Source organism: Hemitrygon akajei, chromosome 7 (genome assembly GCF_048418815.1).
Source record: "Hemitrygon akajei chromosome 7, sHemAka1.3, whole genome shotgun sequence".
Taxonomy (NCBI): Eukaryota; Metazoa; Chordata; class Chondrichthyes; order Myliobatiformes; family Dasyatidae; genus Hemitrygon; species Hemitrygon akajei.
Genome location: NC_133130.1, coordinates 34,183,306 through 34,203,947, shown reverse-complemented (window position 1 = coordinate 34,203,947; position 20,642 = coordinate 34,183,306). Strand labels below are relative to the sequence as shown.

Below are 20,642 nucleotides of genomic sequence, written 5' to 3'. Positions count from 1 at the left end.
ATAGGGTAGAGTTATCAGTTGGCAGCCTAACGTGAAAAACTTGCCTATGCTTCTGCACAACACATTTTGATCCCATAATTCTTGAAAGTGTATCTAGTCAACGTGTAAGTGTTGTGCAATTTAGTCTTATCTTGGAAGATTTTATAAGCAAATGTATTTTAAATGCATAATGAAATTTGCATTATTCATAAGGGACTTCTCTATTTGAATAGTTTCTGTCCTCTGTATTTTATGTAGAATATTGTGTAACTGCAAAACTCTAAATCCATTTTCACTGGCTTGTGCTTCCCTCATTTGTTAGGGCAAACTGGAGGATCGGAAGCCTTTGCTGGTCCTCTTCAGTGATGCTGCCATGCACTGTATTTTGTCAGCTGCACAGTAAGTGTGTTTTCAGAAGTATTAATTTCATAAACCGTGTTACTTGAAATCATTTTTCTTGGCATTGGCCTTTAAAATGACAAAATTTGGATATCAAAATCATTGACTACAAATCGTGTTTTGGTTAGAAATCATTATTACACATTTTGGTGGATAAAAGTTATAAACCCCCCCCCCCCAAAAAAAAACTTAAATAATGAAGATTGTCAAGGATAAATCAGAGACGTGTATTGGTATTAGTTGGCTTGCATAAAAATTAACTTCCCTTTTTTAATCTACCAATAACTGTTACTGGAAGTTACAAAAGCAAAACTGTAGTGTGGTAGATGTTATACTTATGGTTTTTGAAAAGACATGATGAAGTGCTTTGAATCAGACTTATTTGGAAGGTAGAACAGTATAAAAGAAAAACTTCATTACATATTAAGCTATGGATTGGCAGTGATGTGCTTGTGGAATTTTTTTTCTGACTACAGGTAAATATATCAGGGTTTGGAATTAGCATTTTTATTTACATGATTTGAAATCAGGTGAGCTTAGGGTGCTGGAGGAGTCATAAAAATGAAGTCTGAAATCTTAATGAGAAAATATAATTACTTTATTCATAAGTGGAAAACAAGATAAAATATGCTTAATGTAAAATTTAGCAGTATGTTTTTCAGCAGGTCTGAGACAAACAGTTGAACTGGGTTGATGTGGCAAATTCATGTCCTTGTGCAAAACAATAAAAACAAGATAATGGTATATTTTTAAGGGGTTCATTAGCAGAGGAAAAAAATTATAAGTTCTTTGAGGGGGGGATACTGAATTGAAAGAGAGGAGAAAGTAATTTTGCTTGGATATCAAATCGCTTGAGAGGTTTCACAGATCTAAATTCAATTACTGAAATATTAACTGTTGGCAAAAACCAACCGACCTGCTGAGCATCTGAGGAACAAATTGATTGCAGCTGAATTCAATCAAATAGAGCTGTTGTAGTAGGAATTATTTGGCACAGAGAGTATAAAAGGGAAATATTAATACGAAATCGAGGGTTTTACTGAGGACTTAGATGTTAGTTTCAGGTTAAAGAAATATTTGAAAAAAAGAACCAGGTATGGCATACTTCAAAAAAAATTGTTAAGACTTAGAATGCTTGAGTAGAGGGGCTAATGGAATTTAATTCCATGGTAACTTAAAAAGGCTGTTCATTAGAAATTTGTGTTGTGTGATTAAATTGGAAAAAGTTCAAAGGTCCAATGCAGACTCAATGGGCAATAGTTTACTTTTGCAGTGTAAAATTGTGCATTTACTTAATGGAATATTTCAAAGACTGTTCTTTCTAAGATAGTAATGCTGTTAACTGTAGAGCATTTGAAAATATTAAAGCTGTAGTCAAGGGGGAAATTCAGATTGCCAAAAGGCAGGTTGAAAAGGATATTGCTGAATGCTAAGATTGACTCCAAGAGATTTTTTTTTTCAAAAAGTCAAGGAGGAAGTTAAGTGTATTAGGAATAATTATGCAGGGAAGGACATAGTGGATACACAAGTCATATTTTGCTAAAATATTCACCTGCGAAGATGTTAGCAATAGGGTTGTTTTAAATGATTTGGAGATCTTAGGAGTGGGGTCCTATTTCAGTTGAAAAGGCTGAAAGTTAATTAATCTCAGGGCCAGTCAACAGATATCCAAGGGCACTTAGATGTCTGTGATTATGTATACAAAAGTCACTGAAGACTAGTGAAATCCCAAGGACTGGAAATGGGCTAATGTCCCAGTGTTACAAGAAGAGTGACCGCACTGACCCTGGTAACTAGGCCAGTAAGCTTACGTGTATCGTCGGCAAGATAATGGAAACAATAATAAAGAGTGAAATTGAAAAGCAGCTGATAAGAACAGGCATGTTTGCAGAAAGCAAGCATGAGTTCAGGAAAGGGAAATTATGTTTTACTAATATGCTGAAGTTCTATGAAGAGGCAACTAAAACTTATGATAATAATAGAGTGATGGATGTAATTTACTTGGACTTTCAGAAGGCTTTTGATAAGGTACCCAACAGGAGGTTAATAATCAAATTACAGGAGGTATGGATTCAGGGTAAGGTATGTGAATGGGTGCAGAATTAGCTCAAAAACAGAAAACAATGAGTTCAATATGTTTCAATAGGTACATTTAATGTTAGAAATGTATATAATATACATCCTGAAATTATTTTTCTTTGCAAACATCCACGAAAACAGAGGAGTGCCCTTAAGGATGAATGACAGTTAAATGTTAGAACCCCAAAACTACCCCAGCTCTCCCCACCCATGTGTAAGTAGCAGCAAAGCAATGCCCCCCCACCAGCAAAAAGCATCAGCACCCCCCACCGAGCACTCAAGCATGCAGCAAAGAATCAATAAAGACACAGACAGTACCTCAAAATCGACTCGTTCACCCGGTAATTCAACATACCACAGGCTCTCTGTCTCCCTAATAAAGGGAAAAAGTGGTGTCTCCATTATGATGAGAAGATCATTTTCACACCCAGAAGATATTAAAAGTGGGGTTCCGCAGGGATCAGTTTTGGGACTGCTGCTGTTTACATTTTACATTAATGATTTGGATAAGCACATAACAAATGAACTAGTGAAGTTTACTGATGACACAAAATTAGGGGGATAGGCTGATCACATTCAGGCAGCAGAATCAATACAGTTAGATCTAAACAAAATCCTGATGTGGTCAGCTAAATGGCAGATGAAATTTAACATAAGTAAATGTAAAGTACTTCTTCCCACAGAATTGGAAAGTCATCGTTGTTTGACAAGTTGCTGGAGTCTCCTTAGGTCTGATGATTGTAAATGTCTGAACAAATCTCAGTCCATCTCTTGAGAATGTCTTCATCTGTGAGACAGTTTCCTTCTTTGTCTTGGATTGTGCTGACCCGTGACTGTCAGTTTAATGAGGTCCTTTACAATTTGAAATGCTTGCCTGCTGCTGTTCTTGTTCAGGCTGTCTTCTATCTCTGTACACAGTCTCTCAATCCATTCTTCGTTGACCTTGATCATGTTTTTCTGGATCTTGCAAATCTCTGTATGCTACAGCTCCTGTTGTCGTGTTCTTAGTTTTCTACAGGTCTCTTCTAGTATTTCACATTTCCAGGATATCCTCTGTTATGCAGGGTTCAGTTTTCCTATGGCTTTTTCAAGTATCTCATTGGCTGTTGCTGTCATCATTTCATGAACTTAGTTGTCAACATTTCTGCATCTTCATCAAGCATCAGCAGTTGTGCAAATTTTCCATCATCTGTAGTTTTAAAGGATTTGAAGGAGGTGTCCTTCAGTCTGTCCAAGTTGAATTTCATTCTGATGTTCTTGGGCTTCTTGACTTTATTCAGCCTGATTCTAAAGGTCATTATCACCAGGTCGTGGTCGCTTCCAATATCAGCACCTGGGAACATCCTTGTTGTGGCTCACTTGATCCCAGACCAAAGTGGCTATGGATCTGTTGGGTGCATGCCAAGTCCAGCATCGTGATGTCTTGTGCTTTCCAAGAGTGTTCGCAAGCACCACGTTGCAGTTGGCAAACTCAAGTTGGCGTAATCCTTACTCATTGGCATTACAGGAGGGGCCACAGAATTCTTTTAAGTCTTTCAGTGTATCTGGACCCACCTTGTCAATAATGCCCTGGAGTTGGCTGTAGAATTCCTTCACTTGGTCATCTTCATTGTCAGATGTTGGTGCATAGGCCTGAATCACTGAGATGTAGAAAGGTGCTGATCTAAGGCGGATGGAAATAAGCCTGCTGGATACTAGGCGGCACCCTAGTACTGAGTTCTTGATGCTCTTGTTGCAAGAAATCCTACACCACTGGCACATTTGTCAAATTCTCCACTGTACTATCGTATATGGCCTTTCTCAGTAAGATGTTCACCGAGGTTTTTCCACCTGACACTTCAGAGTCCTATGGTGTGCCAGCTATACCCTTCCAGCTCATATGTGAGTTTCTGCAGTTTTCCTGCTTGGGCAAGTGTTCTCACGTTCTATGTGGCTAATGGGATGGAGTTTCTCCCATGGATCTTCTGTGGTGAGGTATTTAGCACCTCTGCCCTGGTATGCAACGGGTGGAGTGGTCCTTGGTGACCCTGGTGGTGACCAATCCAGTATGGGGTCTGTTCTGTGTTCATCATGCTGCATGTCTTTGGCTGGTGAGGCCTGGTGCTGCCCATCCCTCTCCAGACCAGACCACAGCTGATGTCCTCAGCTGTCAAGGTCAGCTCGGTGGCTTAACCTGTCTTGAACACATGGCTGTTGTTGTTCTTTGGGGAACTCATCAAGTGACTTTGTCGATGAGGTCTTTTGCCCAGTGGTGCCATGCTAACACCACACCCTTATGTCGTTTAGCCCACCAGCTGAAGAGGCGTATCGCGGTGTGCCACTTGGAGGCAGACATGAGAGATTGAGGAGATGGATGAGGGCCAGTGAAGCCTGTTCACCCTTCTAGGTAGAGTGCAGCTGCCAGACGTCAGAAATACTCCCTCTGTCCAGACCCCCCTACAATTCTGTGGGAGGAATTAGAAGCAGCCATAAGATTACTGAAGAATGGGAAAGCTGCAGGAATAAAACATGGAAGAGAGACACTGATAGACATCCTCACCAATATTTGCAACAAAATCTGGCAGACTGGAGAATGGCCAATATCCTGGACAAAATAACTCATCACTCTCCCAAAGAAAGGCAACTTGCAGCAGTGCTAGAATTATAGAACAACATGTTTTATCAGCCATGCAAGCAAAGAGATGTTGCAAGTCATCTTGAATAGACTGAAACCATAGGCAGAAGAAATAATCACTGAAGAGCAAGCTGGATTCAGCAGTACAACAGAACAGATGTTCAACCTCCTGAGTACTGTGTGAGGAAATACAACCATCAACAGGATATCTTCTATGAGTTCATAGACTTCAAAAAGGCATTTGATGGGGTGGGGCATGATGCACTCTGGGCCACACTGAAGAGATACAACATGGGCCAGAAGCTAATCCAAACCATCAAGCAGCTGTACACCAAAGCTGGCAGTGTGGTACTTCTTCAAGGCACAGTTGCAGAGTGATCCCATACATAGAAACATAGAAAACCTACAGCACAATACAGGCCCTTTGGCCCATAAAGCTATGCTGAACATGTCCTTACCTTAGAAATTACCTAGGGTTACCCATAGCCCTCTATTTTTCTAAGTTCCATGTACCTATTGAAGGGTCTCTTAAAAGACCCTATTGTTTCCGCCTCCACCACCTTCACCAGCAGCCCATTCCGTGGTCTCACCACTCTCTACGTATTTTTTCAAAAAAAAACCTACCCCTATCGTCTGTACTACTTCCAAGCACCTTAAAACTGCCCTCTCGTGCTAGCCATTTCAGCTCTGGGAAAAAGCCTCTGACTATCCACATGATCAATGCCTCTCATCATCTTGTACACCTCTATCAGGTCACCTCTCATCCTCTGTCGCTCCAAGGAGAAAAGGCTGAGTTCATTAAACCTATTCTCAATAGGCATGCTCCCCAAACCAGACAACATCCTTGTAAATCATCAGCTGGAGTCCGATAAGGTTGCCTCCTTACATCCATGCTGTTCAATATTTTCCTGAAGCAGATAATGACAGATGCCCTGGGTGACCATATTGGCACAGTCAGTATCAGAGAACAGATCATGACCAACCTCAGGTTCGCCGGTGGCATTGATGGGCTAGCAGGAAGTGAGGACGAATTGGTCTGTCTTGCGAACTGTCTGCGGGATACATCTACCAGATATGGCATGGAGGTAATGCAGAGAAAACCAAGCTACTGAGAAAGGCTGTGGAGCCAATCACAATAAAAGTCACAGTTGGTGGAAAAGGACTAGAGACTTGGAAACAGTTCAAGTATTTTGGTGCGATCATCAACCAAGAAGGATCAAAGCTTGAAGTCCTTGCAAGGACAGCCCAAACAACAACACTGGCTAAACTGAAATCATCTGGAGAGACAATAGCATCGCTGTTAGATCCAGGTTGAAACCTCTGCATGCACTTGTGCTCTCCACTTTCTCGTATGCATGTGAATTATGGACTTTGACAGCAGAACTGCAAAAGAAGATCCAGGCAGTAGAAATGAGATGCTTCAGAAGGTTCCTTGGCATCTCGTATACAAACCATATCTCAAATGATGAAGTATGAGGAGCCATCACCCAGCACATGAGACACTATGACGATCTACTGTCCACAGTAAAGAAGAAACTGAGATGATATGGCCACATAATAGGATCAAATGGACTCTGAAGGACCACTCTTCAGGGAATGATGCAGGGGAAAAGAAAAAGGAGCAGATGGAGAAGGAAATGGACAGACAACATTGTAGAGTGGACTGGAGAGAGCTTTGCCGCAACCCAGGCACTCACCCACAACTGATACAGTGCCCCTACGACCCAGGTGGGTTGTGGGATCCATAACTGTAACAGTAAATGTAAAGTATTACATATTGGAAGTAGAAATATTAGATAAATATTCAGTGGGGTGTCTTGAATTAGAAAGTGCACTGTAAGAGAAGGGTTGGGCACCCTGGTAGACTCATCACTATGAGGCCACACCTTGACTACTGTGTACAATTTTGGTCTCCATATTGTATGAGGGATGTGAAGGCACTGGAGAGTCCAGAGAGGGACGACTAGGCTCATTCCAGGTCTGCAGAGAATGAGCTATGAGGAAAGGTTGAAAGAATTAAATCTTTGTAGCCTAAGTAGATGTAGATCCAGCATCTGCAGATTTTCTCTTGTTTGTAGAATGAGAGGAGACATGATAAAAGTGTTCAAAATCATTGAGTGGATGCCAGGTGCACCTTCAAAGTTTATCCATCAAGGATACAGGGCTGTAGGTGGAGACTGGTTAAGGGGAGATTTCAGACTAACGTCAGGAAGCATTTCTTTACGTGGTAAGTTGTGGACACATGGAGCAAAATACCCAGTTGTGTAGTTGAGAGTAGTACCTAAGAGACTTTCAAATCTAAACTCGATAGTCATTTCAATGCATTATGTCAATAGGAACTTGGCAATCTTTGTTGGGCCAAATGGCCAGTTCTTGTCAGAAATGTTCTAATGTTCTAATTATCCATTTCAGAAATGATTGAACATTTTACTCTTGCAGGACAGCTCATGGAGCTGGGCTTGGGGAACAACACTACATCTTTTTAAAGAGACTTTGTCAAGTACTAACAGCCTTGGGTGGACAGTTGACTGCACTGTGGGTATGTGCCTTATTTGTGTTTTTCTGGTAACACGCTGAAAATGACTGTATGTTTGCGGTATTGCCAATAGCTACAGCCTCTGCTGTTTCTGATGTCTTAATAAAATATGTTTGTTAATTTTTTCACAAAAGTAAAATGTGGAATTGCACAGCATTAAGCGATTATGGCACAGACAGATTACCTTTCTAGATACAGTTTTATCATTACACCTTAAACTCAAATCTTGTGTTGTCTTCATGTTGCTAATTGCGCATGTTTACTGTTTTATAAGTAAGATTTCTGATCTATTTCTCTTAAAAATTATATACGGGGTGATTGATATGTTCGTGGCCTAAGGTAGAAGGAGATGAGTTATACAGCTCTCATTACATGCACGTGCAGTTCAACTCTTTTGAGTGATTATGCAGAAAGTTTGAAGTTAACTCATCAGGGGTGATTGATAATTTCGTGGCCTAAGGTAGAATGAGGTATTCAAATTTTCTGCATAATCACGCAGAGTAGATCTGCATGTGCATGTAACGAGAGCTGTATAAAGGCTGATATATACTTGTGTGTCGCATCTATGCTGTAGGTATTGTGTACCCTACGCCGTAGGGTGACGTGCACCTCTCCAGAAAAGTTACTCACGTGTTGCGACGATGCAGACCGCAACGACTGTGATTGGTCCGTTTGGTAGCATCACATTTCCTCCTACGCATTTCTGGTTGGTTCTCCTCCGCCATGTTTGTAGGCTGTCTGTACACCGATATGAAATAGATAAACCAAATCGTCAAATCTACCTGCCGGCATGCAAAAATATTTGAAATGTATTTCCTCATCCATGTCTCTCACGAAGAAACTCAACACAGTGGCATAGAAACCCCACTGCCAACTAGCGTTTTGGTGCACACTGACGCGTGCTCGCTATGGCGTAGAGTGACGCAGAAGTGAAAATCAGGGTTACAGCGTAGGCTGCGGCGTAGCCCGTATGCGCAAGTATAAATCAGCCTTAACTCATCGCCTTCTACCTTAGGCTATGAACTTATCAATCACCCCTGCCGTGGAGACTTTCTGGAGGTCCAAGATCTGTATGCTCCAAAACCTCTGGTCTAAGTGTGTAAATGTAGGAGGGGACTATGTTGAAAAATAAATGTGCTAGATTTTCTAACACTGACTCCTTCTACCTTAGGCCACAAACTTACCAGTTACCCCTTGTATTGCAGTGATTGACTGAATGGTAGTTTATTTTACTGCCAAATTTTATCATCTTTTGAAATTGGAGTCACTTGCTGAAATAATCACATGATTCTTTGCTGACGACTTATCAATTCAATTTCATCGATTGCCATGCTGCTGGGAGTTGAAATCTCCTAACTCTATTAGTATCCATCTTCTTCAGGTGATCCAGGCTCTGCTGAGAATTTCTGCAGTGCTCCTGGCTTGTTAAATACTGGGATGTATCTGGCTGAATGAGACCTGCCTTCAGTTGGGAGCAGGGTGCAGGAAGACTGAAGCTGTTGGGATAGAAGAAAAGAATATTAAGTCACTGATTAAATTTCAAAGTAAATTTATTATCAATGTACATGTATGTCACCATATACAACCTTGATATTTATTTTCTTGCGGGTGTTCACAATATATCCAAAGAAACAAAAATGATAAAATAATGATAAATAAATAAACAAACAAACAATAAATATTGGACATGAGATGAGTCCTTGAAAGTAAGTCCGTAGATTGTGGGAACAGTTCAGCGATGTGACGAATGAAGTTATCCCCTCTGGTTAAAGAGCCTGATGGATGAGAAATTATAACTGTTCCTGAACCTGGTGGTGTGGGTCCTGAGGCTGTTGCTACTTATTTATTTATTGAGATACTGCATGGAGCAGGCTCTTCTGTTCCTTCAAGCCATGCTGCCCAGTTTAGTCACATCCTCAGAAAATTCAGTCAGGCTTGTAAGGCACAACCTGCCTTTGACAAAGCCACGCTGGCTATTCCTAATCATATTATGCCTCTCAGGATCTTTTCCATCAGTTTACGAACCACTGAAATAAGGCTCACGGGCCTATAATTTCCTGGGCTATCCTTACTCCTTTTCTTGAATAAGGGAACAACATCTGCAACCCTTTAATCCTGTGGAACCTCTCCTGTCCTCATTGATGATGTGAAGATCATCGCCAGAGGGTCAGCAATTTCCTCCCTCACTTCTCACAGTAGCCTGGGGTGCATCCCATCTGGTCCCGGTGACATCCAACTTGATGCTTTCCAAAAGCTCCTGCTCATCCTCTTCCTTAATATCTACATGCTCAAGCTTTTCAGTCTGCTGTAAGTCATCCCTATAATCACCTAGATCCTTTTCTGTAGTGAATACTGAAGCAAAGTATTGATTAAGTTTCTCTGCCATCTCCTCTGGTTCCATACACACTTTTCCACTGTCACACTTGATAGGTCCTATTCTCTCACGTATTATTCTGATGCTCTTCACATACTTGTAGAATGCCTTGGGGTTTTCCTTAATCTTTTCTGCCAAAGCCTTCTCATGGCCCTTCCTGGCTCTCCTAATTTCATTCTTAAGCTCCTTCCTAGTAGCCTTATAATCTTTTAGATCTCTATCATTACCTAGTTTTTTGTACCTTTCATCAGCTCTTTTCTTCACCAGCCTTTGTACACCATGGTTCCTGTACCCTACCATCCTTTCCCTGTCTCATTTGAACGTATCTACGCAGGAACCCACGCAAATATCCCTTGAACGTTTGTCACATTTCTTCTGTACGTTTCCCTGAGAACATCTGTTTCCAATTTATGCTTCCAAATTCCTGCCTGATAGCTTCATATTTCCCCTTACTCCAATTAAATGTTTCCCTAACTTGTCTGTTCCTATCCCTCTCCAAAGCTACGGCAAAGGAGATAGAATTATGATCACTATCTCCAAACTGCTCTCCCACTGAGAGATCTGACACCTAACCAGGTTCATTTCCCAATACCAGATCAAGTGCAGCCTCTCCTCTTGTAGGCTTATCTACTTAAGTGTGACACCATCCTGAACACTGTAACCCATGTAACTAATACCGCATCCACTATCAACTGCACAGTGGCTCATTGTGTGCCACCTACCAAATACATTGCACTTACTCATCTAAGCTGTTCAAGTCACCCCTTTCAAAACCTATCCCTCTTGAATGCTATGGTAAAGGAGATAGAATTGTGATCACTATAACCAAAATGCTCTCCCACTGAGAGACCTGACACCTGACTTGATTACATTCAAGCTCTCAAGAAGACAATTATATTCCAATTGGATAATGTCTAATAAACTAAATGGTGAGCTGTCCATTTTGTTTTAGATCATAGTCATAGAAAAATACAGCATCAGAACTAGGCCATTTGGGCCCTCTGGTCTACACTGGTCTGCATAAATTGCCTACTCCCAGTGATCTGCACCAGGACCATTGCCATTCATATCCTCTACCATTCATGTACCTATCCATGCTTCTCTTAAATGTTGATATTGAACTTACATGCATTTACTGAACTTATGTTGGCAGCTCATTAAATAATTTCACTATCCTCTGAGTGAAGAATTTTCCCCTCATGATACCTTTAAACTTTGCACCTTACACTCTAAGTACATGTCCTCTGGGTGTAGTCCCACCCAATCTTTGTGGGAAAATGTTTGTTTGCATTTACCCTATCTAAACTCCTATCAAATCTTCCCCTCAATCTTCTACATTTCAAAGAATAAAGTCCTAATCTATTTAATTTCTCCTTGTAAATCAGGTCTTCCTGTCCTGGCACCATCCTTGTAAATTTTCTCTGTGCTCTTTCAAACGTATTTACATTTTTCCTGTAGGTAGGTGATCAAAACTGCACACAATACTCCAAATTAGGCATCACCAATGTCTCATACAACTTCTACGTAACATCCCAACTCCTGTTATCAAAACTTTGATATGTGAAGGGCAAGGTGTTGTTTACCATCCTATGTACCTGTGCTGCCACTTCCAATGAATTATGGACCTGTATTCCAAGATCCCTTTCTTGCACATTCCTCTGTGCTGTACCGTTCACTCTGTAAGGCCTGCTCTGGTTGCTCCAACCAAAGTGCAACACCTCATACTTGACTGCATTAAATAGCATCTCCCATCTTTTAAGTCAATTTTTCCAAATGGTACAGATCCCACTGTAGCCATGATAGCCTTCCTCACTGTTCACTACACCCCTCATCTTGGTGTTATCTGCAAAAATGCTGGTCTAGTTAACCACATTATCATCCAGCTCATTGATATAGATGACACACAACTGATAACTCAGCACTGATCCCTATGGTACTCCACTAATCACAGGCCTCCAGTCAGAGAGGCAACAATCCAGTACCACTCTCTGGCTTCTCCCACAATGCCAATGTCTAATCCAATTTACTACCTCATCCTGAATGCTGAGCCACTGAACCTTCTTGACCAACTACCCATGGAAACTTTGTCAAATATCTCACCTAACGTCCATGTAGACAACATCCAATGCCTTGCCTTCATCAATTCTCCTGGTAATTTCCTTGAAAAACTCCCATAAGGCTAGTTAGATATGACTTAACATGCACAAAGCCTTATTGACTATCCCTAATCAGTCTACGTATATAAATACTCGTATATCCTTGGAATACCTTCCAACAACTTTTCCACCACCAATGTCAGGTTCACTGGCCTGTAATTTCCAGGTTTGTTTTTAGAGCCTTTTTTTAACAGTGAAACAACATTAGCTATCCTTCAATCCCCTGGTACCTCACCTGTCACTAAGGATTATTTAAATATCTTTGCTGGAGCCTCTGTAATTTCTGCACTTGTTTCCCACAGGTCTGAGGGAACATCTTGACAGGACCTGGGGGTTTATCCACCCTAATTGGCTTAAGACAGCAAACATTCCTCCTCTGTAATCTGTATAGGTGTTTACTGCTGCTTTGCATCACTTCTATAGACTCGTTTCCCCTCTCCCAACTATAGATGCCAAAAATCCATTTAAGATCTTTCCCCCATCTCTTTTGGCTCCACACACGTTACCTTGCTGATCTTCCAGAGGATCAATTTTTGTCCCTTGCAATCCTTTTGCTCTTAACATCTTTGTAGAATCCCTTGACGTTCTCCTCAACCTCACCTTGTGCCTTTTAGTCCTCCTGATTTCTTTAGTGTTCTCTGGCATTTCCTATACTGCATTTGTTCTTATTTGTCTATACCTGCTGTACACTTTTTTCCTTATCTAGGGCCTGAATATATCTTGAAAACCAAGGTTCCTAAATCTGTTATCTTTACCTTTTATTCTGACAGGGACACACAAGCTCTGTACTCTCAAAATTTCACTGTAAGGCTTCTCACTTGCTAAGTGCACCTCTGTCAGAAAACAGCCTGTCCCAATCCATGCTTGCCAGATCCTTTCTGATACCATCAAAATTGGCCTTTCTCTAGTTTAGAATCTCAAATTGCAGGCCAGACTTACCTTTTCCATACAGGTGCCCCCTCCTTACAATGGTAGAGTGTTCCTATGAAACCTTTCTTAAGCTGAGATGGCATAAAGCGAAGAACAATTAATTTATATGGAAAATTTTTTCGTAAAAGCAAAAATCCTCTTTGTAATGCGAAAGCAGGTTACTAATGTAGGTCTATTGTAAAAGCGAAGCGACGTAAAGTGAACATTCGTAAAGCGGGGGACACTTGTATATACTTTGAAACTAAGGTCATTATGATCACGAGATGCAGACTGTTCCCGTACACAAGCTTCTGACGCCTGTCCTGTCTCATTTCCTAACAGGAGCTCATTGGACAACAAATTTTTTTCGAAGTGTAGCGTCCTCAGAATATTTTTCCAGACTACTTGTAACATAGAAATTTGGAGAAACAAGAAATTAACTTTCATTAAATATAATGCATTTAATTACAGTGCTGAGGCTTTGCAGTAGTTCAACTAAGCTAAAAATGTTCTGTTGATGATTTTCCTTTGTACTCGGTGTCTGAGGGTTCTCGCTCAAATGTCGATTTATCAGCCAGCATTGATGGATTCCAGTTGCCCAGATTATCATTTCTCCATGACTGCAATGCCGTTGTGATATGTTGCACTTAATGATCTTGTATGCTTGAAGCATATGGTTAACCAGCTGCACATAGTTTGGTGATCTGTAGTTGCCACTAAAATTTTCAGCTGCACCCTTGAATGCCTTCCATGTGACTTTCTCCATTTTAGCTGGAAGTTCTTCGTATTACTTGTGATTGACCTGTCTGATTTGCTGACCAACAAAAATGCCTTCTTAGCATCAGTTATCAAAACTCAAAATCCTTCATGAAAATTTATAACCTTTCTAAAACCATGCGGGATCTGCCCTGCTTCAGCACGCCTGGACAAGAGACAATTTCAGCTTGCATTGTTGGCAACTTTTTAATTGACTTGAATGATGACTTGAAATAACAAAGTAGGCCATTTAAATTGGTGCGTGATAGAGAAATTTCATGGTGATTTTCATGATCAACAGCCCAAAATCCATAAGCAATCTGGAAGTAAAACCTTTATTGTCTAGTATTAATGCAATTCCTTATTAGAAATTTTCTGTAATGATTAAGAAAACTTTTCTGAATGCATTCAACAGGCTGTGTCCCATCTAGTCCTTTTACAGTAAGGAAGTCTCAGACAATATGGGGAAAGTTAAAGTCACTTGTCACAACCTTGTGTTTCTTGTAAGTCTGCAATCTCTCTACAATCCTGCGGACTGGTAGATGGTCTAGTATGTAGCCCCATTAAGGTGGTCTTACTTTTCTTATTCCTCAGTTCCACATGTAAAGCTTCTGTGGATGAGTCCTCCAGTCTGTCTTGACTGAGTACTGCTGTGACCTTCTCCCTAACTGGTAATGCTACCCCTTCCCCTTAATCCTTTCACTCTGCCACATCTATAACTGGAACCCTGAATGCCCAACAATCAAGTCTCACTAATGGTTACAATATCATAATTAGAAGAGTTGTTGACCCTTGCCCTAAGCTCATCTGCCTTTCCTACAATACAATGTTTGGTACTCTGGTTGTGGAGCTGCTTTTTGCATGTACAGCATACATGTGATCATTTATGTGAGTTCTTGTGGCCAAGAAGAATGATGTTTAGAAACCTCATACGGAAAAGTGTATTGCTTTGACTTGCACTCCGGTTTTCACAACACTGTATCCAAACTGACTTTACTCTCTTTTCTTTTCAGAAAAAAAAGATAATTAGATTCTTATCTTTGCTGTAAATGAATTTGAGGTTGGATACTTACATGAGCCTCAAATTCACTCCACATGTATTTCATTTGATGTAGACCTAGGAACAAGGATCCGTTGCTGTGGGTTATAGAATTGCTGTGAGGTGCATGTGGGTGGGATGGTTTTAAGTGATGTCATTGTTGGGTGTGCATGAGGGCTGATGAATTTGCTTCCCATGCACGCTAGTGAGATCAGCGTTGTACGGGATTCAAAGGGCTGGACTGTTCATTAGCTAGGATTATTGAAGTTGTGGGTTGCTGTAACTCAAATCTTCATAAATTGCTTGTTCTTGATGAAAACACCAGGTATGGTGGAAGTGATGGGGAATATGTATTTCAATTAATCACACTGAGCTCGTTGCTATAGGTACTATAGTATATAGTAACTGGCCTTTTAATCTTATGCATACAAGTACAATGAAGAATATATCCAGCTCCACATTGTGTAAATTGTAGCCAAATGCTACAGCCAATTGGGACGAGAGATGGAAGTCATCTTACCTTCGTAAAGAATTATTTTCTGGAAACATGAGATCAATGCATTTGCCAAATATAAATTTACATAGGATTGGTAACATCAGTTGTTCAAAATTTTGGGGAGTGGGTTTCTCTTCATGGAGAAAGCGGGAACAATCTTATTGGGTGGGCTTCCCTTGAATCAAGCAGGGACTAGAGTTGTTGTTAACTGTCTAACTAAAGTCGTAGGTATCATTAGAGTAATGAGCTTTAGTTAATGGGACTAAAAGCTATTAGGTCCCTTGTACTTGAGGACGTGCATGCTACAGCATTAAAAGAAATGATTGAATAGAATTGGTGCTTTGGATTCCTATGCTTCTGTGTGGAGGAATAGCAGGCATAACAGTTTTCACTGGAAAATATTAAGCTACAGTATTAATATAGGAGATTGAGAGAATCGTATTCCAACTGAGCAAAATTGGCATTTATTTTGAGTGAAATCATTATTGAAAATGTTAGTTTTCTCAGTAAGCAGTAAGTGGATAAAGGGAGCTCTTACTTCGTATGAGAAATGTAAGGGTTCATGCCATCCAAGGAAAGATGCAAGCATGGAGATTTGAGATTAAGCTATTGAACGGAGAAGTGTCACACAAGAATCCTCATTGTTGGCACTGGGGCCTCAACTATTTGCAGGTTAATTTTATTACTTCAGGGAAATTATTTTTTTAAACAAATGCATGCCTGCCAATATTGTATTAATTGACCTTTATTTTATTTAGGGTACTGATAAAGATGTTGGCCAACCTCCCAATTTTAACAAATATTTACAAGCATTCTTGGCTTTTACTAATCACCCCAGTCAGGTAATGGTAATTCTCTTAAGTATGGTGTAGATATCTAGTGATAATATAACTTCAATTTGCATAGTGACTAATGATCATTGTATAAGTATTGTAAACTAGTGTTTTTGATCTTTTGTGTGTAATAGTTTTATTTTTTAATATCTTCAGTTTTAATATCTGCCCTATGTATGTTCTCTAAAATGCAAAATTCATTTGCAACGTAGCTTAATGTATAATAGGAATAAGTTATTTGCTTAAATGCTCCAATTTGATAATTCAGTCCAAAGTGAGAAAAAATATACAGACTAAAAATTAATCATATATTTCAAATTTTTTTGTTCAGTACTTAAGGTCTTCAACACAGATAGCTTGGTGCTCATTTTTAAGACATGAACATGTCTCAAAGGATCCTGTTTTGCTGGAGGTCATTCCACAATTGTTACATGCAACAATGGCGAACCTTCTGAAGGTATGCAGGCTTGTTTATTGGCTTTTTATTGGTTTCCCAATTTTGTTCAGCTTGTGCTTTTTTAAAAAAGAAACTTTTGTCATAATTTGTGCCAGTCCTTTGAGACGGAGTTAGCTTACTTCTACTCTTGATGACCTTAAAATATACAGAACCAGTGAGGCCACTGTGGGAGCAACAGCTTCTACATTGTACCAGACTTGCAGTTGCGTAGTTTGAAGTGGCGCACTCCTGCCATTTCGTCTGGGTTCCCATATCCTTATGTTGTGTGGATTAGAAGTTCCAAGTGGCATTTTAAGGGTTCCTCTGTCTAGCTGTGCCACTCCCATAGATTTGTGCATTACTTTACTTTCAAGGAGACCGAGAACTTTGCCATGGTAAGAAATTATCAAGTGAATAGACAAAGATCAGTGGCCAGAAGCTGATGAAGTGTAGTAGGGCTTCAGTATTGGGGATGCTGTATCGGTAAATTGAAAAACTCAGTAGATATTTATAAGGCTGTTGCATTGTGAAGGTCAGGCCCATTGTTTTGAAACAGATGGAATGCATGCTACCTTTACAAGTCAAGTCAGGTCACTTTTTATTATCATTTCGACCATAACTGCTGGTACAGTACACAGTAAAAACGAGAACATTTTTCAGGACCCTGGTACTACATGAAACAGTACAAAAACTACACTGAACTACGTAAAAACAACTCAGAAAAAACTACATGACGACAGACCTGCCTAGGACTGCATAAAGTGCACAAAACAGTGCAGGCATTACAATAAATAATGAACAAGAGAATAGGCACAGTAGAGGGCAGTAAGTTGGTGTCAGTCCAGGCTCTGGGTATTGAGGAGTCTGATGGCTTGGGGGAAGAAACTGTTACATAGTCTGGTCGTGAGAGCCCGAATGCTTCGGTGCCTTTTCCCAGACGGCAGGAGGGAGAAGAGTTTGTATGAGGGGTGCATGAGGTCCTTCATAATGCTGTTTGCTTTGCGGATGCAGCGTGTAGTGTAAATGTCTGTAATGGCGGGAAAAGAAACCCCGATGATGATCTCAGCTGACCTCATTATCCGCTTCAGGGTCTTGCGATCCGAGGTGGTGCAATTTCCGAACCAGGTAGTGATGCAGCTGCTCAGGATGCTCTCAATACAACCTCTGTAGAATGTGATGAGGATGGGGGGTGGGAGATGGACTTTCCTCAGCCTTTGCAGAAAGTAGAGACGCTGCTGGGCTTTCTTTGCTATGGAGCTGGTGTTGAGGGAAGATTCTCTTCCAGGTGAACACCAAGAAATTCGGTTCTCTTAACGACCTCTACCGAGGAGCTGTCGATGTTCAGCGGAGAGTGGTTGCTCCGTGCCCTCCTTGAGTCCACAACCATCTCTTTTGTTTTGCTCACATTCAGAGACAGGTTGTTGGCTCTGCACCAGTCTGTTGGCCGCTGCACCTCCTCTCTGTAAGCTGACTTGTCGTTCTTGCTGATGAGACCCACCATGGTTGTGTCATCGGTGAACTTGATGATGTGGTTCAAGTTGTGTGTTGCAGCAGAGTGAACAGCAGTGGACTGTTCAGCAGTGGACAGCCCTGGGGGAGCGGGGGCACCCTGCTCAGTGTGATGGCATTGGAGATGCTGCTTTCGATCCGGACTGACTGAGGTCTCCCAGTCAGGAAGTCTAGGATCCAGTTGCAGAGGGAGGTGTCCAGGCCCAGTAGGCTCAGCTTTCCAATCAGTTTCTGAGGAATGATTGTGTTGAATGCTGAACTGAAATTTATGAACAGCATTCGAGCGTACTTGTCTTTTTTGTCCTGGTGGGTTAGGGCCAGGTGGAGGATGATGGCAATGGTGTCTGTTGAACGGTTGGAACGGTTGGGACGGTATGCGAACTGCAGGGGTCCAGTGGGGGGGGCAGCAGGGTCTTCATATGCCTCATGATGAGCCTCTCGAAGCACTTCATGATGATGGATGTGATTGTAACGGGACGGTAGTCATTGAGGCAGGACACTGTAGACTTCTTCGGCACGGGGACGATGGTGGCGGCATGAAGCACGTTGGAACGATGGTGCTGCTCAGGGAGGTGTTGAAGATGTCAGTGAGAACATCTGCCAGTTGGTCTGCACATCCTCTAAGCACTCTGCCAGAAATATTGTCTGGTTCAGCAGCCTTCTGTGGGGTGACCCTGTACTGGGTTCTCCTCACATCGGATGAAGTGAGACACAGCACCTAGTCATTTGGAGGGGGGGGGGGGGGGGGTGTGGACTTCCTTGCCACCATGTCATTTTCCACCTCAAAACGAGTATAGAAGTTGTTCAGCGCATCTGGGAGGGAGGCATCACCTGCACAGTTAGCAACTCTTTGGCTTCGGGGAGAATGTAGTTGAGGTGGACCTTTACAATAACTGACTTTTCCAGCATTGAATTCTCTGTACTTGCTACAGCTGAATTTGTTGTCTTTCTCAAAAACTATTATGACACCCTTTGCTATATACTCTCCTTTTCCCAGATATGGACAAACATTGTAGGTTTGTGACTTAAAGTTTTGTACTTGATTTGTGAATTGTCTTAAAAGATAACAAGGTGCTTCTGTTGTCTGAGAGCCAACTAAAGTTAAAAGTTTAAAAATTTAAAACTAAATCTAAATTTACTACTACTGAGAGCAAACCTTGCCAAAGAATACAAAATAAACTTTCACTTGCCTTTTTCTTGTTATGTAGGGTATGGAAGCCATTCGGCTAATGGATTATTTTTGCGACTTTTTTCATACATTGGAATATTGCAAGCTCAGGCTTTTACTTCCTACTAGAAGCATGGAATCCCACATTAAACTGAAAAAAAAATGAACAGGAAGCATAATAATATTACTGATTCGTGTATTGATAGAGATTATAAAGGGTCTTGATGATTGAATGGATTAATATCATATTGACATGAACATTTCTGATTATAGCTAAGCAAATAATTGCCATTTAAGGGCTTAGCTTAATTTTCTTAAATTCTGTCAACATTTATTATGTTTGAATTTGCAGGAAGAAATTGTATGGAGAACTTTTTCTTTAAACATTCCCTTTTTTTTTTTAATCAGGTTGGATTTCCTTCCAAGAGTGACAGCCCAAGCTGTGAATATTCCCGTGTGGATTTTGACAATGATGAAGATTTCAATGCATTTTTCAATTGTAAGTTCTTGTAACAACAACTATTGTGTGGTTCTATTTTCTTAAACTGTTTGTTCTCTATCATGATATTCTGCTAGTTTTCTTTGTTTTCCTTTTGGTGAATTATTGAATTAGCTGTTTACCTTTTAAGAGTGATGTTTAATTCTTATTATTCATATTGACATGCTTTGTAGTTAGATGAAGCATTAACCTGTGGCTGAGGTAGCCTATTGAAACATTTTGAATTTAACAGTGATAGAAATGTTTTATGTGGAGAAACTTGTGTTTTGCAGCATTCAGAGCACAACAAGGAGAAACCATTAGACTCTCTTGCCGTTTAGCACCAATGACTGGATTCAACATGGCTTCAGAGGCATTGCAGTATCAGCTTACGGCACTCATTGATGTTGGTCCAACTATGTGTAAGATGATTTAAGAATTCTTTCGTTTTTTGGATTGTTTATTGTTATGATTATTAGTTAAGAACTGGGAGTAGTTAGAAATTGTAAGTTAATTATTATAATGACTCAGTGCATGTTGTTTGCTATTTTTATTAAAATTAAAGAAATTTTAAGATTAAAGATGAGCTTTATTTCGTATATGTACTTCAAAACATACAGTAAAATGTGTGGTCGTGTCAATGACCAACAGTCAGATGATGAGCTGGGGGCAGCTCACAAGTGTCACCATGATTTTGGCGCCAACAGAGAAGTTCCACAATTTACTAATCCTAACCCATGGAGCTTTGGAATGTGGGAAGGAACTAGAGCACCTGGAGGAGTCTACAGTCATAGGGAAAATTTACAAACTCCTTAGAAACAGCAGCAAGATCTTCCAATTACTGGCACTGTTGAAGCATTACGTTAATTGCTGTGCTACTA

General features: G+C 40.6%; 1 protein-coding gene across 1 annotated transcript in view; it reads left to right on the top strand.

Moving 5' to 3' along the window:
• The window catches only part of xpo5 (exportin 5), a 115,996-nt gene that overhangs the window by 31,073 nt on the left and 64,281 nt on the right, over positions 1–20,642 (top strand). The window contains exons 8-13 of the mRNA XM_073050614.1: positions 302–378; positions 7,511–7,610; positions 16,096–16,179; positions 16,502–16,627; positions 19,692–19,782; positions 20,055–20,183. Coding sequence (XP_072906715.1) covers positions 302–378; positions 7,511–7,610; positions 16,096–16,179; positions 16,502–16,627; positions 19,692–19,782; positions 20,055–20,183 — 607 coding nt within the window. The remainder of the gene's footprint in view (positions 1–301; positions 379–7,510; positions 7,611–16,095; positions 16,180–16,501; positions 16,628–19,691; positions 19,783–20,054; positions 20,184–20,642) is intronic.